The sequence below is a fragment of the Chiloscyllium punctatum genome, chromosome 42 (genome assembly GCF_047496795.1).
Source record: "Chiloscyllium punctatum isolate Juve2018m chromosome 42, sChiPun1.3, whole genome shotgun sequence".
Classification (NCBI taxonomy): Eukaryota; Metazoa; Chordata; class Chondrichthyes; order Orectolobiformes; family Hemiscylliidae; genus Chiloscyllium; species Chiloscyllium punctatum.
In genome coordinates this window covers 12964881-12983824 of record NC_092780.1, presented here as the reverse complement: position 1 = coordinate 12983824, position 18944 = coordinate 12964881, and the positions used below count along the sequence as shown (strand labels likewise).

At 42.8% G+C, this 18944-nt stretch overlaps 1 protein-coding gene across 4 annotated transcripts in view; it reads right to left on the bottom strand.

Annotated features, from left to right (window-relative positions):
- Positions 1–1178: 1178 nt before the first annotated feature.
- The window catches only part of LOC140465743 (gap junction delta-3 protein-like), a 50530-nt gene continuing 32764 nt past the window's right edge, over positions 1179–18944 (bottom strand). For 3 of the 4 annotated variants that reach the window (XM_072561437.1, XM_072561434.1, XM_072561436.1), the window contains exon 2: positions 1179–2413. In XM_072561437.1, coding sequence (XP_072417538.1) covers positions 1519–2370 — 852 coding nt within the window. In that variant the 5' untranslated portion in view covers positions 2371–2413 and the 3' untranslated portion in view covers positions 1179–1518. Of the gene's footprint in view, positions 2414–2944; positions 3010–18944 lie in introns of those variants that run through there. The other variant, XM_072561438.1, reaches the window with a different exon arrangement.

Genomic DNA, 18944 nt, shown 5'->3' with positions numbered 1-18944 from the left:
CATAAAAAGAATGTACAATCAAAAGCATTTCCTACAGTGAGTGGACAATGAATACTGCCAGGAATCATTTCACATTTGAGCACAGTTGTATTTCAGTACAAAGTTGGTACCAGCCAACTCTAATTACAAAAGTGTTGTGGAATACTGCATTATATTTTTCCTCTGATAACGCTGTGATTTCCGTCCCCCTCAGCTTTCATTGTCACCTCATGATGCTTACTCAGTTTCATGGCACACGACCCTTAGTCACTCTTTGGTATCTCAGTCAATTCCAAAAGGTTTGTTCATATGATCGTCCATCTCCTCTGTGTTCCCTCAACACCAGAAGTGTTGTACAAAATTTTTTAAAAACATGCATATTGTTCTCAATGCCCTCAGTGGTTTTGCCACAGGAAGCAGCATCAACTGTTGATTCCATGAGATGACAGGGAATCTCCACAGCAAGGTGATAACCTTAGGCAAGTGTGAGCCCTGGACAACAACTGGGAATTCTGTTCTGAGCCAGATCCTTGACTCAACAGCCAGCCATAGAATCTACCCACCTGTCCACACAAACCCTCTGAAGAGCAACCCACCCAGACCCTATCCCTGTAATCCTGCATTTCCCATGGTCAATCCACTCAGCCTGCACATCTTTGGACTGTGAGAGGAAACCAGAGCTCACAGGGGAAACCCACGCAGACTCGGGGAGAATGTGCAAACTCCACATGCTCGCCTGAGGCTGTAATCAAACCCTCGTGCTGTGAGGCAGCAGTGCTAACCACTGAGCCACTGTACCACACTGAGTGCCCTAGGCCCCTGAATGCCTTCCTGCAAATCCCCAGCTAAAACTAACCAGACCCAACTTCAATCGTGAGACATTTGCACCCTCACACATTCATGTTAGCTACTGGGTTAATGAAGTGGCTACTGGTAATATTGTGTTGTTTGTAGGCTTTCGCCACAATCTGTTTCAGTAAGGACCTTTGTAGATTTAATCAGGCAACACAGTTAGTAAAAGGAGAGGAAAGGCGTTTTCTGTCCAAATTTAAGAAATCGCCAACTTATTGAATAGTCACTTTGCTTTCTGTCTTCCGCATTGTCAGTGACTTCACAGATCCAATCCATTCTGCTGCAGTCTGTTGAATTATGGATTCGACCAACCACCCTCCCGCCCTTCCACAACCTGACCCCCCACATCCCACTTAAACACACACTCCCTGAGGAAATATTCTCTGTGCCCTTTTTAAAAAAAAATCGTCAATTTCCAGAATACTTTAACAACTTTCACTGTTTTGACAGCAATCCTTTAAATAACCATAGCAACGATTAGGCAAACCAAAAAAAATACAAGCATCGGGACAGAGTGAAACTGGGATTGAATGAAGTCAATTTTGTTCTGCCTCTGTTAACCCACAGAAGGTTCTGATCAGACCTGATTTTGAACTTTTGAAGATTTCAGTCTCTGGCATTTATGTTTTGCTTGCAAGTTGTTTGATATACCAGTCCATGACCAATCAGATCCTACGCCTGCTCCTCTTAGATATGAAGAGGGGCTTTCTTTGTACTTGATCGTGAGGATCTTGCACTGTTACTGCTGTCTAATGATTTGCTCTTATGAGTGGACTCCATATCAGAATGGCTGGTTTTATGGCTGATTGCACCTCTCTTGTCTATTAACTGCACTGTGTGGGAGTCCCTACCTTTCTCATAGTCACTGTTTGACCGATTCTGTTGCTCGCAGGCTTTCAGTGGCCTCCTGTAAAACAATTTGCGAAAAACGTGGACCAATTCTACAAAGCTAACAACTGCAGAAAGAATGCCAACTACAAAGTAGAACATCAAAAACACGGTCTTCTCCATAGGACGGGAAACAAAACAGTCTACAGTGTGAGGACATGGGAAACCGATGCAGAGAAACTGGGGTTCGATTGTAAAGCCGAATATTAAAAACTGAGAAATGATGAGGCCAATCTCAATGATCAGACGGAGAATCACGTGAATCATGTATAATTTCTGTATCCTTGGCTGCTCAAAAGCCAGCCCTTCCTTCTGGACGATGCGAACGCGCTCTTCCTTCTCACCCTTCGAGGACAGGTGCATAGCGTAGGCCACAAATATCAGGGTCGGGATAGACAGAATCACAATGTGGAACACCCAGAGCCTGAATGGTGAAATAGGAAAGGCCTTGTTGTAACAGACCTGTTTGCAGCCTGGCTGCAGTGTGTTGCAGGCAAACTCCTCCTGCTCGTCCTCAAAAATGTCACTGCCCACCGTGGCCAGGACGAGAATTCGGAAAATCACCATCAGCAGGAGCCAAATGCGACCCAGCAAAGGTGAGTGGCTTTTGATGGAATCGAGTAGATCGCTGAGGAAGTTCCATTCTCCCATTGTAACTCAGTCCCAACTTTCTCTATTGCTGCTCTCTCAATACCTGCAGCAAGGAAGCAAAACATTTATCAGAGATGCATGAAGTGACTCAGTTAATACTGTTAATATTCTCACTCCAGCTTCTCAGAGATGGTATTACACACATCCAGAGTTGGTGGGACTTGAACTTGGGCCTCCTGACTCAAAGGTAGGGACACTACCAGTGTACACAAGAGCCCTACCAATTAACACCATCCACTCCCTTGCCTGAAATGCTGCATTCGTTATTGCTTGTTTAGCATTACACCCTCCTAACCACTGCAAATTAGATTAAGCCTGATCCCTGCGGTTGACTCTGATACCAATTCAGATGGCAGCGCTAAGCAACAGTCCTGTAATATAATGTCCCGCCAACTAAAACCTGAAAAACAGAGCAGCACTATGATGGTTGATGGAATTGAACCAAGAGTCTTGAAGAAAAGCAATTTGGAACATTGTATCACATAACTCCCGAGTTACAGAAGACTTCTATAGCAGCCCTGACTATACCGGATAAATAGATCACTGCTATATGTGAGAGAACAAAGTCACAAACCTCCTCCAAGTTCTTCACTCAGTAGAAGATTGCCATCGAGGTTATTTCAACTGGAGATATTGAAAACAGGAGCAGGAGGAGACTATTCAGCCCTTCGTGTCTGCTGCACCATTTAATACGATCATAGCTGATCATCCAACTCAATACCCTGTTTCCACTTTCTCCCCATACCTTTTGTTTGCTTTAGCTCCAAGAACTATATCTAACTGCTGTTTGGAAATGTTCAATGTTTTGACTTCAACTGTTTTCTGTGGCAGAGAATTCCATAGGTTCACCACCCTCCAGATGAAGACATTTCTGCTCATCTCAGTCCTAAACGGCCCACAACTCCAGATACCCGTGATGAAAACAAGACCATCTGATCCCAGAGCTGAATCTGGCATCATGACCATAAAGAGTTTCTACCAGGAAAGTAGGGGATGGGGAGGAGCATATAAAAGTTGCCGGGATACTTCTGTTGACTCTTTACCAGAACCAAAGTTGGAACTGAAATACCGATGGTGTCCTGTTTCATAAAATTCTCATCATGATTGTGAAGTGTTGCTAAGGAACACCCGTATTAATTCCATCAAACAAATATAACAGTGGAGTTCTGAAGGAAGTTTTTCAATAACTTAAACCCCATCATTTGAAGAAAACATGATTATAGGTTGGTGCAAATACCTATGCAACAGCATCATGCAAGAATGCACTGAAACCTCTAATCTCTGTCAGAAAGTCATGAATGGAACTGTCTAGTTGCAAGGTATTCCAACAATTGAGCCCTCATTGGTATTGTGCCATTCACTATTGAGAATTTGATTGCTTTGTGTAACCATTTCCTGCTCCCTCTTGGTGTGTTAACACAAGTGATTCCAGCAACCCCAGCAATCCTGCAGCAGCTCACTGTTCAGTCTCCAACCCATTAAATAGGGCAAATCTTTGAAGACTCCATCCTTGGGGCAGAGTCTCACTAACAGCTGGTGAACTGAACGCAGATATCCATGTGGCTTTTCCCAGTGTCCAAGCTACTCCAGAAATTTCAGGAGGGTTCCCTAAAGCATGCTACCCTCTTAAGTCAAGTTTTTTGTCCATTCAATTTAGCAACAACTATGGTTGGTATGTATATAGCATCTTCAATACAACCGCATGTTCCACTGCTTCACAGAGGCATGATAAAATAAGTGATGGCACCTACCTACGTACGGTTAGATTTGGCATATGGGCAAAAACTTGGTCAAAGAGACAGATTTTAAGCAGTCTTTAACAAGAGACAAGTAAGGTAGAGAGACAGGACAGGGGTTAGGGAGCAACTTCATGAACCTCACCTTCAGCAGCCAAAAGACACAACCCTCAATGACAGAGTGACTGAAATCAGGATAAAGTTATAAAGGAAGGAAACAGATCCTTTGGTCCAATTGGTCCATTTCAACCAGATGTCCTAAACTGATCTAGTCCCATTTGCCATCATTTGGCCCATATCCCTCTAAACCCTTCCTATTCATGTATCCATCCAGATGCTTTTTAAATGTCATAGTTGTATAAGTTTCCATCACTTTCTGTGGCAGCTTGAGTTCCCCACCTCATCTCCACCACAGACTGAAAAGTTGCCCCCTAGGTCCCTTTAGAATCTTTGCCCTCTCGTCTTAAACCTAGTCCTGGACTCCCCTACTCTGGGTAAAAGACCGTGACTATTCACCATGATCCTCATGATTTTATAAATCTCTGTAAGGTCACCTCTCGGCCTCTGATGCTCCAGGGAAAAATGCCCCTATTCAGCTTCTCCTGGTAGCTCAACCTCCACAATCTCGGCAACATCCTTGTAAATCTTTTCTGTACCCTTTCAAGTTTAACAACATCTTTCCTATTGCAAAGACACCGGAATTGAACATAGTATTCTAAAAGTGGCCTCACCAGTGTCCTGTACTGGCAGAACATGGCATCCCAACCTCTATACACAATGCAGTGACCAATGAAGGCAAGTGTGCCAAATGCCTTCTTCACCTCCCCATTTACCTGTGACTCCACTTTCAAGGAACTATGCATCTGCACCACTAGGTCTCTGGTCGGCAACTCTCCACAGGGTCCTACCATTTACATTCCTGATGAAGGGCTTCTGCTTGAAACGTCGATTTTCCTGCTCCTTGGATGCTGCCTGGCCTGCTGTGCTTTTCCAGCACCAATCTAATCTTGACATAGACCATTTACTATCTTAAGCCCTGCCCTGATTTGCCTTTCCAAAATGCAACACCTCACATTTATCTAAATTAAATTCCATCTGCCACTCCTCAGCCCATCGGCCCATCTGATCAAGGTTCTGTTGTACTCTGAGGTAACTTTCTTCGCTGTCCACTACGCTACCAATTTTGGTGCCATCTGCAAACTCATTAACTATATCACCTACATTCACATCCAAATGATTTTATGTAAATGATAAGAAGTCAGGGTTCAGAAGAGCACAGATATCTGACAGCATTGTTGGGCTCCAGGAACTGACATCAGCAAACAAGCAGGAGTGAGGTGATACAGGGATTTGAAAACAAGGTTAAGAACTGTAAAACTGAGACATTGCTCTCGTGGGAGCCAGTATAGATCAGAGAGCACCAGGCGATGGGTAAACAGGGTCTGGACCAAGTTAAGACATAGGCTACATAGTTTGGACACGCACAAGTTTATGGATTGTAGGAAATTAACCAGGGCTGTGTGGCAATAATGAAATCTAGAGGCGAGAATGAGGAATTCGACAAAAGAACAGAAGAGAAAAAGGAGTTTCAGAAGGCTATTTGTCTTTTCTGAACATTAAGCTGCCCTTTGTCAGTCGTAGAGAAGAAGCAAAACAATCCACAGAGTATCACACAGCCCCAACAGTGTGGAATCAGGTCATTCGGCCCATTGAGTCCACACCGACTCTCTAAAGAGCATCCTACCTAGACCCAGCTCCCCCCCAAATCCTATCCCATAGCTTTGCATTTCCTGTGGCTAATCCACCTAACCTACACATCTTTGGAAGGTGGGAGGAAATCAGAGCACGCAGAGGAAACCCATGCAGATACAGGGAGAATGTACAAACTTCACAAAAACACTGGAATTGAAGCCTAGTGTGTGTTGGCCAATCCCTAACCTGAGTTCAGCCACAAAGCTGTTACCAGTCAAGGAACGATCGGGTGTGCTCCCACCAGGTGACAAGAAACAAGGGGAAAGCAAAGGGCTTTGTGTGCATCTCAAAATACAGGTTTGTCAGAGGCAGGTGAATTCCTGATCTTTTTGGAGTTGTTCACTTGCAGCTTCACTGGATTCTTAATCCAGAAACTCAGACTAAAAACTGTGGGGACTAAGGTTCAAATTACACCGTGGTGGCTAGTGCAAGTTAAATGTGCTTATTAAACCTGGAACTGAAAGCTCATGTTAATAATGGTGATTGTTTGGACCATAAGATATAGGAGCAGAATTAGGCCATTCGGTCCATTGAGTCTCCTCTGCCATTTGATCACGGCTGATATGTTTCTCCACCCGATTCTCCTGCCTTCTCCCTGTAACATTTGATCACCTTATTAAATCAAGAAGCTATCTATCTCTGTCATAAAGACACTCAATGACTTGGCCTCCACAGCCCTCTGTAGCAATGAGTTCCACAATTCACTTCCCTTTGGCTGAAGCAAGTCCTCATCTCAGTTCTAAACAGGCATCCCTATCATTCCTTCACCTTCAGGCTGTGCCCTCGAGTCCACATCCCACCTACTAGTGGAAACATCTGGTAGTGGAAACTATCCAGGCCCCTCTCAGCAAGTTTCAACAAGATCTCCCCACATCCTTCAAAGCGAATATATTCCCCAACCGCTCCTGGCCTCTCGGACCGAAGGAATGTGTTGACTTTCAATTACCCGCTGCAAATGCTTAATTAGCGGAATCAGTTCAAACCCAACTTAAGATCATAGAGACTTCAGAAAGAGAATTCTACAGGATGGAGGCAAAATGGCTGGAGGTTTGAGTCCTAGCTTGTAAAGTATTCAAAGATTTGGGTGAAGTTACAGATAACAACGTGAATGCAGTGAGAGGAACAGGAGCATCAAACAACAGGAATCAGAATATGGTGCAGCAACAGATTTGTTTTGCAACTCCATTCACTTCACTCGAATTCTTGTTATGGATTTGATCCCTATAAATTTGCTAATTGTTCTTTAATTAAGCTTCCACTTTTACCTTTCCACTAAAGGTTGAAGATTTTCAAAATCTCTTTCATTGGATTTGTTAACACCAGCCGATTGCCATTTTGAAATTCCTATCCCCTTGGGACTGCTCCAGTAACTTTCACAGAGTCACTTCTCTTTTACTCTTACTTTCAATAACTTTCATATGCTGAACTGACCCTTAGCTGTGGAGGGTCAGTCACTGAGTGCATTCAAAACAGAGATCAATAATTGTATAGATGCTACAAATATCGGGGATACAAGGCTAGTGCAGGAAACTAGTTTTGAAGTAGAAGATCTAGTTGAATGGTAGAGCAACCACGATGGGCTGAATGGCCTCAGATTCATAGATGTTTATAGCACTGAAGGGGTTCATTCTGCCCATTGCACTGAGCCAGTCAAAACAATCTGACTACATTAATTCTACTGTCCAGCTCTTTGCTCATAATTCCACAGGCAATGGCAACCCAAGTAAATATCTAAATATTGCTTAAATGTTCCGACTCAACCACTCTTTCGGGCCCTGTATTCGAGACTCCCACCAACATCAGGGGAAAATAATATATTTTTGACTTTCCTCTTAGCCTCCTACCTGTCGCCTGAACTCTCCTTCTTCCGCTCATATTTCTCAGGTTCCTACACAGCACAATAATTTCAAAGTTCTTGTTCCTATGTGTAATTCTGTTCACAGCTCCTCTCACCCTATCCATCTCCACCAAATGCAACATTTCTCAGACTCTAGCCGTTGGTGAACCATTAATAGTGAAACATCACTCTTAACCTTTCCTGACTCCAGCCTTAGAAAGGAATCATTTTTCACCGAGCTTTCACAACCCTTTTCTAAACTTTCCTCAAATTGGACTGTTTCAACCTTTCCTTCTCCTGCCAATGGTGAAACTCAATGGAGGGGTGCTTCTCTATGTTATAGGCTCTATACAAACGCAAGTTCTTGATGTCTATCAATGCTGCAAATAGCTGAAACTGTGTGGAGTGACGTGGACAGGAGAGAATTTGAGTAATCTCAGTTGCTCGTCAACTCCCATTCCACCCCCCCTCCACAAGTGAAATGCATCTCCCAATAAACTACATCACCCTTTGCCCTGTTCCAGTCTAATTGGAGCCATAGGTTTAAGTGTTTTTAAAATGAATTTCTGGAACAATAATAAATCTTCTTATAGCACATCATCAGTACTTCTGACAAATGGATAGCACAAATGTCATTAGTTCCCAACTACATTCAGTATGAAGTGCTGAAGGGAAGGGTAATTGGTGGCAGGAGAAGAATTCAGGTTCATCTGCCCTCAGTTGTGATATTCAATCAGAAGTATAGAATGCAGCCCATGCCACACCCTTTGCTCTGATTATAGCACAGGCCCTTCAAACAGCCAGTGGCTGGATTAAGGACTCGGCATCTCTGTTGATTTGGCAGCAACAGCTGCCCCACCACAGCTGGGAAAGATTGCAGGAGGAATCGGGGAGCTGACAAAATTCTTACCATACAAGCTGCTGAAAATATTGGCAAACAAATCATTTGTGTGTGTTTAAGACACATCCCACATTTGTTCCCTCATTAACACAAAACCTGTGGGGTGTAAAATTGACATTGACTCCCTGTTTTAGAAGTTGTTTGATTTTTATTTGTAAGGAAATAATTGCTGATTGCAATACCAGTTGTGCACCTAGGCTGCAATCTGACAAATCTTAACCCCGTGAATCATAACATTTATTCCGAATATTTCTTGAATAACACTTTCCCAGTCTGTGTCCCCTGTACCTCAAGAATACACACAAAGGATCACCACCAGCCTCTAATTTATACACTATCCTGACTCAAAAATGTATCAGTGATTTGTCTTCATTGCTGGGTTAAAATGCTAGAAGTATCTAACGTGTACCTGTATCGCATGTACAGCAGTGGTCAAGTTGGTAGCTAGTCCCCAACAGTGAATGTGACCCACAATGCTCACATCCCACAAACAAGAACAAAACTTTTACCCAAGAAGAATCTATACCATCTATAAATACGAAGCTTGTCTTGATTAAGAATTCTTCTTTGTTAGTTGAAATAGCTTTAGCACAATAGCAGTGCCCTAGCTAGAGAACAGAAAGAAACTTTGCCTTATGGTTTACATTAATGAGCAGGTTGTATATTTATGCAAGGAACCTAAGAAAACATGAAAGATTTCATGTTTGAACATCCTCTCAAACTAGGACTATAATCAGGCTTTCAAATTATTACCATTGCCAATGAATTGGGGAAAATGGGAGGAAAATCAACAATGACCTTTATCGAAAGGATGAGCTGATGGCATGAATCCTGCATGTGCATTTATTTTCATGACATTGGTTGTCTTTGATTGCTCTTTACTGGAGAGGCAGTGGCATAATGGGTAATGTCACTGAACTAGTAATTCAGTGACCCAGACAAATGGGGTCATGGGTTCAAACCCCACCATCATACCAGTGGAGTTCCATTAAGGCCTCTGAAATAAACAGCCAAGGTACCATCAGTGGCTGTAATAATATCCTACAGGAAACTTCCTCCAGTCTGGCTGAAATGTGACTCCAGACCCACAGCAATACGGATGATTCTTTAAGAATAGAGATTGGGCAACAAATATCATCATTGCCAGCAACTTCTGCTTTTCCCATGAATGATTGGAGAAATAAGCTGGAGCATTCTGTCATCATGAAGACCGCAGACATAAGTGTGATAGAACAGGCAACTAGACGCACATTAGAACAAGTAAATGGCCAATGGCCTAAGGTGCCTGGGACTATACTTCAGGATGCAATTAGCAACTCCACAAGACTCTGAGAGAAGGTGGAGGATGGCAAGTGGGACAATGGGTAATCATAGAACAATCTGGGGAGACCGAAGGCCATTCAGATTAGAAGTGAAAGTTACATTTGGGTTATTACTTTGTTAAAACTGATCAAAATAACTAAAACTAATTCCATCTTTACGCTCAGCAGTAAGAATACTTTGCTGGTTTCTGTGACATAGCAATTGGGATATCAGAGCAATTAGCTTCCACAGCATCTAACATCAAGCTTGCAGGCACAATCAGCCATAGTAGCATTGACGCTTGCTCCGGCTTCCCTTTCAACTTGGCTGGCAGATGTGCCTGGTCAGAAATGAAAAGATCAGGCAATTAGTGGGCTGATGACAAGTCTTTTCCTGAGATTTAATACAATCAAAACTCCCTCCGGATCTGTCCCAAAGCTCTCCAGTAGCTTGGCCAGTCAATGTGGAAGTATTCAATGTGTTTCACAGCTGTTGTTGGTTGCTGTCCATTCGCGTGAGGTCAGCACCAATAATATGTGAGGTCATGTCTGACCAACTCACATCCTGAATTTCATGTGGAATACCCAGGCTTTGTTCATCCACAGCCTGCCATACTGGGAATCAAACAAAGTGTCAAATGGTTACAATTCAGAAGACAGCTTTCAGCCTATTTTATCTGTGGCAGCTCGATGGATTAGCAACTCCATTAACTCCACTCCACCACATCACCTTACAAATGTTTTGTCTTCACAGAATCACAAAAGTGTTTGGGCACAGAGGAGGCCATTTGGCCCATCATACCTACACTGGGTCATTAAATGAGCATCTTTGGCACGAGAAAATCTCATGTTTTCTCGCCCACATTTCCTTGCACAGTATCTTTAATGCAAATAATTAACTAATTCCATCTTGCTTGCCTTAATCGAAGCTGTCTCCCCCACACTGTCCATACCCTAACTATTTGATGAATGATTTGGAGATGCCAATGTTGGACTGGGGTCCACAAAGTTAAAAATCACACAACACCAGGTTATAGTCCAACAGGTTTATTTGGAAGCACTAGCTTTCATAGCGCTGCTCTTTCAACAGGTGATAGTGGAGGGCTCGATTGTAACACAGAATTTACAGCAAAAATTTACAGTGTGATGGAACTGAAATTATACATTGAAAAATTAATTGTCTGTTAAGCCTTTCATCTGTTAGAATACAGTGATAGTTTCACTTCTTTCATGTGTAAATCACAAAACCTTTTTTTAAAAGTTGCATTCTCGGGTTAGCTGTTAACAATGGTGATAGCTAGACAATATGTTGAAGGTATTAGCCCCCTGTGTTCTCTGTCTATGCCGTGATGTTTAGATTGATTCTAATCTAAAAAGTGAGATAACAGAGTTTGACATAAATTCATGCAGTTTTTGAGCTCAGAGTTCTACATGAATGCATACAGTTTTTGAGCAAAGTACAATGTAACTCTGCAAGTACAAATTTGTATGCATTCATGTAGAACTCTGAGCTCAAAAACTGCATGAATTTATGTCAAACTCTGTTATCTCACTTTTTAGATTAGAATCAATCTAAACATCACGGCATATACAGAGAACACAGGGGACTAACACCTTCAACATATTGTCTAGCTATCACCATTGTTAACAGCTAACCCGAGAATGCAACTTTTAAAAAAAGGTTTTGTGATTTACACATGAAAGAAGTGAAACTATCACTGTATTCTAACAGATGAAAGGCTTAACAGACAATCAATTTTTCAATGTATAATTTCAGTTCCATTACACTGTAAATTTTTGCTATAAATTCTGTGTTACGATTGAGCCCTCCACAATCACCTGATGAAGGAGCGTCACTCCGAAAACTAGTGTGCTTCCAATTAAACCTGTTGGACTATAACCTGGTGTTATTTGATGAATGAGTAGGTGAGTCATAGTGTCTGACAACAGGCCTTTTGTCCCCCAGCCTGATCCATGCTGATCAAAATGTCCATCCATTTCCCTCACAGCCCATATACTTATAGTCCTTTCCTGAGCATGTGTTTGCCCGAATGCCTTTTAAATGTTGTTAATGTACCTGCCTCAACCACTTCTGTTGGAAGCTCATTCTATGTGTACCATCCTCTGTGCAAAATAGTTGCCTTTCAAGTTCCCTTTTATTCTTTTCCTAAACCTTAAACTGATGCCCTTGAGTCCTCAGTTCTCCAACCTTGGGAAAAAGACTGAGTGCATTCACCCTGTCCATGACCTTCTACACTTCTATAAGATCCCCACTTGATTTCCTCTGCTCTAAAGAAAGAGGTCCTAGCTTGTCTAACCTCTCCCTCTAATTCAGGCATTGAGTCCAGGCAACATCCTTGTAAATTTCTTCTGCACTCTTTCCAGTTTAATGACATCCTTCCTACAGCAAGGTGACCAAAACTGAACACAATACTCCAAGTGAGGCCTCACCAATATCCTGTACAACTGCAACATAATTTCCCAACTTCTATACTCAATGTACTGACTGATGATGGCCAGTGTGTCAAAGAGTCTTCTTCACTGCCCTGTCTACCTGTGACTCTACTTTCAGAGTTCCGTGCACCTAAACTCCAAGGTCTCTCTCTGTTCCACTACATTCCTTAAGGCCCTACCATTCACTATGAAACTCCTACCTTGATTTGACTTTCCAAAATCCTACACCTCACACTTATCTATATTAAGCTCCGTTTGCCATTTCTTGGCCCACTTCCCCGGCTGATCAAGGTCCTGCTGCAATTTCTGATGATGTTCCTCACTGTTCATGATACAGCCTATTTTAGTGACATCTGCAAACTTACTAATCATGCCTTATACATTCTCATCCAAATCACTGATATAGATAACAAACAGCAATGGGCCCAGCAACAACACCTGAGGCACTCCGCTAAACACAGGCCTCCATTCTGACAAGCACCCTGCCACTATTACCCTCTGCTTCCTACCATCAAGCCAATTGTGTATCCAATTTGCCAGCTCCCCCTGGATTCCATGAAATCTAACCTTACAGAGCAACCTACCATATCAAAGGCCTTACTGAAATCCATATAGACTATGTATACTGCCTTGCTCTTGTCAACCTTCCTGGTCACTTCGTCAAAGTGCTCTAACAAATTTGTGAGGCATGATTTCCCACTCACAAAGTCATGCTGACTACTCCTAATCAAACCCTGTCTTTCCAAATGCATGTATATCTTACCACTCAGGATCTTCTCAAGTAACTTACCAACCACAGATGTTAAGCTTACTGGTCAATCGTTTCCAGGTTTATCTTTGCAGCCCTTCTTGTATAATGGGACAATGTTTGCGACCCTCCAGTCCTCTGGAACCTCATCCATGGCTAACGATGATGAAAAAATATCAGTGAGGGCCCAGGCAATTTCTTCTCTAGCCTCTTGCAGTGTTCTTTGATATATCTGGTCAGGACCAGGAGATTTATCCATCTTCATACATTCTAATACATCCAACACCCCCTCTACTGTGATATGTATGGACTGTCCCCAAGATATCACCACTAACTTCCCCAAGTTCCCAAGTCTTTGTGTCTTTCTCCATGGTAAACACAGAGGAATAATATTCATTTAAGATGTTGCCTATCTTCTGCGGTTCCACAGATACATGTCCAATTTGGTCCTTGTTGGGTCCTATTCTGTCTCTAGTTATTCTTCTTCCTTCAATATACTTATATAACATAGAACATAGAACATAGAAGAATACAGCGCAGTACAGGCCCTTCGGCCCTCGATGTTGCGCCGATCAAAGCCCACCTAACCTACACTAACCCACTATCCTCCATATACCTATCCAATGCCCGCTTAAATACCCATAAAGAGGTAGAGTCCACTACTGCTACTGGCAGGGCATTCCATGAACTTACGACTCGCTGAGTGAAGAACCTACCCCTAACATCAGTCCTATATCTACCCCCCCCTTAATTTAAAGCTATGCCCCCTTGTAATAGCTGACTCCATACGTGGAAAAAGGTTCTCACTGTCAATCCTATCTAACCCCCTAATCATCTTGTACACCTCTATCAAGTCACCCCTAAACCTTCTTTTCTCCAATGAAAACAACCCCAAGTGCCTCAGCCTTTCCTCATAGGATCTTCCTACCATACCAGGCAACATCCTGGTAAACTTCCTCTGCACCCGTTCCAGTGCCTCCACATCCTTCCTATAGTATGGCGACCAAAACTGCACACAATATTCCAGATGCGGCCGCACCAGAGTCTTATACAACTGCAGCATGACCTCAGGACTCCGGAACTCAATTCCTCTACCAATAAAAGCCAGTACGCCATATGCCTTCTTCACTGCACTATTTACCTGGGTGGCAACTTTCAGAGATCTGTGTACATGGACACCAAGATCCCTCTGCTCTTCCACACTACCAAGTATCTGACCATTAGCCCAGTACCCCATCTTTTTATTACGCTTACCAAAGTGAATCACCTCACACTTAGCTACATTGAACTCCATTTGCCACCTTTCTGCCCAGCTCTGCAGCTTCTCTATATCCCGCTGTAACCTGCCACATCCTTCCTCACTGTCTACAACTCCTCCGACTTTCGTAACCTCTTTGGATTCACCCTAATCTTCTCAGCCAAAGCTATCTCACGTTCCCTTTTCTCCCTCCAGATTTCCTTTTTCAATAAACTTCTGTATCCCTTATATACCTCCAGGGATTCCCTTGATCCTAGCTGCCTGGACCTGAGCCATGCCTCCTCCTTTTCTGGTCAAAGCCTCAATATCTCTCTTTACCCAGCATTCCCTATTCCTGCCAACCTTGCCCTTCACCCTCACAAGAACAGATAGACCTTGAACTCTCGCTATCTAACTTTTAAAGGCCTCCCACTTACCAGAGGTCCCTTTGGCTACAAACAAACTACTCCAATCAGGCCCTGCGAGCTCCTGTTTTATTCCATCAAAATTTGCTTTGCCCCAATTTAGAACTTGAACCAGTTTTGTCCCTCTCCATAACTATCTTAAAATTAATAGAACTATGGTCACTGGTCCCAAAGTGCTCCCTATTGTCACCTCCATCACCTGTTCTGTCCTATTTCCCAGGAGTAAATCAAATTTTACCTTCCCAAGTAGGACCCTCTATATACTGCTTGAGAAAACTTTCCTGAACGCACTTAACAAATTTCACCTCATCTAAGCCTTTAACGCTCTGGCAGTCCCAGTCTATGTTAGGAAAAGTAAACTCCCCTACTGTGACAACCCTATTGCTCCTGCAAGTCTCCCCAGTCTCCCTGCATAATTGTTTCTCTAATTTCCATTGACTATTTGGGCATCTATAGCACAACTTAATAACGTCGTCACCCTCTTCTTATTTCTTAGCTCCACCCACAAAGCCTCACTGGATGGTCCTTCGGTTATTTAATCTCAGAGTATTGCTGTGATACTCGCCTTAAATCAAAAATGCAACTCCCCTTCCTCTACCTAAAGCACTTGTATCCTGACACATTAAGTTGCCAGTCCTATCCCTCCCTGAACCATGTTTCTGTTATGACTATAATATCCCAGTCCAACGTACCTATCCATGTCCTGAGCTCATCGGCCTTACCTGTCAGTTCTCTTGCATTGAAGTAGATGCAATTTAATCCAACAGGCATTCCTTGCTCCCTGTTGCGTTCCAGCCTGACCTGCCTCTTCAATTTACTATTTCTGATGACTGTATCTCCTTCCTGCCTCCCTGCTGTGGAGGATCCCACCCACCTGCCAATCTAAGTTTAGGTTATTTTCTCACTTCACCGTTGCTTCCTCAATTGAATTGCGATTGCCACCATCCAACTTGCTGTGATTTGAATCCAAGTCTGTTACATGAGATTTTGAAAGAGTAATCTAGCAATAATACCACTACACTATCGCCTCACCCTATTTAGATAATGGTCCAAATCCCTATTGAAAGCTACCTCCAACACACACACTCAGGCAGTGACTCCCACACCCTTACCGCTTGCTGCTTTTTTTTGCTGTTGTCACCTCTGGTACAGCTGCAGGACAAGTAATCCAGAGGCTGAGGGTAATGCTCTGGAAACATGGGTTCAAATCCCCATCATGGCAAACAGTGCAATTTGAGCTCAGTCACTCCGATTCTGGGATGGCAATGCACTAGTAATCCAGCACGCCAGCCTAATGCTCTAGGCATGTGGACTCAAATCCTACAATGGCAGAGAATAAAATTCAAACTTTTTTTTTAAAAATCTGTAATTAAAAGCTGTGGCAACTGTGTTTTGTTTTACGATTATATAAAACTATATCACCAAATTGCTGTAATTATGGGTGGATCCTTATGCTAGTGTAACTCTGAACCAGCTATCAATAGATGTGGAGATTGAGAGAGATATGTATAGAGGGAAGAATAGTTCAGTGCTGACTGTCCCTGTGCTTTGACCCGAGGTTTCTCTGCACCTCCCAGCTACCAACTAACTACTTCAGGATCAAATTACAGAGACAATCTCAGTTGAAAGAGAAACAGATTCTTTCCACCTCAATGGTCATGTCATCAGAGCATGGAAAGAAACATTCCCCTCTGAGCAGAAATATTGTCCCAAATCTCAATGATTACCTTCACTTCACAGCTTCTTACTCCTTCATCATCTAGCTGTTCCGTTCTTTCCCAACTATCATCTGAATGGATGATTCAGTCTCCTCCTGTTTGCTCCAATGCTTCCTATTCTCTCAGTCCATCGTGGTTCATCTTCATGTGGAGTTACTTTGCATACAGAGTACAGTCCTGGGGCACCAGAATATTGGCTTGATTCTGGTTCAGAGGCCAGAGTATTACCACCATGACACTGAATATGGTCTTTATGCTGCAGCACTGAAAAGAATTCCACAGAAGCTGTGCCCTTTTCTAGAAACTGGGGCAGCTGTATGCTATATCTGTGACCAGTTCTGCTTTTCTCCTTCTCCACTGGATTAATATAAAAGGTTAACAGCTGGCGGAACGAACAAGAACATTTTGCATCATTGTCGATTGTCATAAAAACCCATTTGGTTCACTAATGCCCTTCAGGGAAGGAAATTTGCTGTACTTACAAGGTCTGGCCTACATGTGATTCCAGGCCCACACTAATGTGATTGACTCTTAACTGCCCTTTGAAATGGCTAAGCAAGCTCCTCAGTTGAAACGCAATTAGGGATGGGGAACAAATGTTTACCTTGCCAGCCACACCCATGTCCTGAGTAAATAATCAGGAGGACTGACTCAAGACCTCTACCATGAATTGTACATGGGACAGTTCCAACTAGAACATCTCCTGCTTTTCATCTAACCTCCAACAATGCTCCTGAGTGCGCTTTCTCAGCCACACGTCTTTCATGGGATGTGGGGATCACTGGCTATGCCTGTGTTTGTTACCCACGTCTAATTGCCCTGGAGAAGCTGCTGGTGTGTGACCATCTTGAATGGTTGCAGTCCATATGATGTAGGTATCCCTATGATGCTGTTAGCAAGGGAGCTCTAGGATTTTAACCCAGTGACACACTGAAGGAACGGTGTTATATTTCCAGGTTAGGATGGTGAATAGCTTGGAGGGGAACTTGCGTGTGGTGGTGTTCCCATGTATCTGCAACCAATCATCCTTCTGGGTGGTGGAGGTTGCACATCTGGCAGATGCTCAGAAGGTGAAAAACCTTGGTGAGTTCTTGCAGTACATCCTGTATATTGCATCTTCTACTGCCAACATGTTTTGGTGCTACAGGTATTAAATGATGAAGGTGAGGATGAAGTTTTGATGAAGTCCGTTGCTTTGTCCTGAATATTGCCAGTTCTAGAGTAACATTATCAAGTTGTAGGATGGTGTACACTATGTTGATTTGCTTCCGCTCTCCTCTCCAGAAGTGCTGTCTTCTTTACACACAGTGACACTGTTCCTCTAGACAATGGGAAACCTTCCAATGCATTGTCCTGCTGCTGTTTGTGTGTTAGGTCTTGATAGCTAGAGTGAGCAGGCTATCCACTTGTACCAATATTCAGCATTGGTCTTCCCTGACCTCAACGACAATCTACACATATCCAATGGCGATTCAGCAAAGAACAGCAGAAAACTGTGGCTCTTCCCCCATCAATTCCAAATCACAATTCCAGGTACAAAGGATGTGTCATCATGTCCCTGCTCTGATCCCGCCCTCACTGGCTCTTAGTGTATTTTCTTCAATTATGGCTTTGGAATCCTCCACATTCCCAAAGCTCTACAATACTTATGATAAGTCAGCCTTTTTTTTCACTCATTTCTTAAATGTTTTTTGTTCTTTGCTTCCTATTCCTTGTACCTGTTGTTATGTTGACATTGTTTTCTAGGATTCAAATCTATCTTTGAGATTTGCTTCCACCTTAACCTGAATGTTCTAATTGTTGCCAAAGGCTGTTTTTTACTTCTTGTGACCAAATCAGTTGCTCCTGTTTGACTTACATTTATGGTTCACTTACAGTTAATTAAGTTGAGTAATTATCATTCCAGTAACAACTAGAATAGTGGTGTAAAAAACAAAATTCTGTTTTCCAGAATAATGCTCTATTTCTGACTGGGCTTCAGTCCAAACCTGAAAGAGCAAACTTGAACTTATGAGTGTCTTCTGTGACCTCAAGATATCTCAAAACTCTTTCAAACCAATAAAGTGCTTTTGAATTGTTGTAATGTTGGAAATACAGCTGTCAATTTGTGCATGTAGCAAGCTCCCTTCAACATGAATGGAATATTAACCACATAAACTTTGCTTTAGTGATATGGGTTGTGGGATAAATAGCAAGACACCAGGGTGAATTCCCCTTCTCTTCAAAGTAGGACCACACGAGAGCAGATGGATTAGGGTTTAATACCTCATTTGTGTAGCACCCTTTCACTAAGACACTGGGCAAGTTATCCTGGATAATGTGATCAAATCTCTGGAGAGGGCTTGAATCTAAAATCTTCCGGTTCAGAGGTAAGACTGGTGCTGAGTATGGTGATCATAGCATCTTTACAATGTGGAAGCAGGCCATTCAGCCCCTCGAGTTTACACCAACCGTCTGAGGAGCAT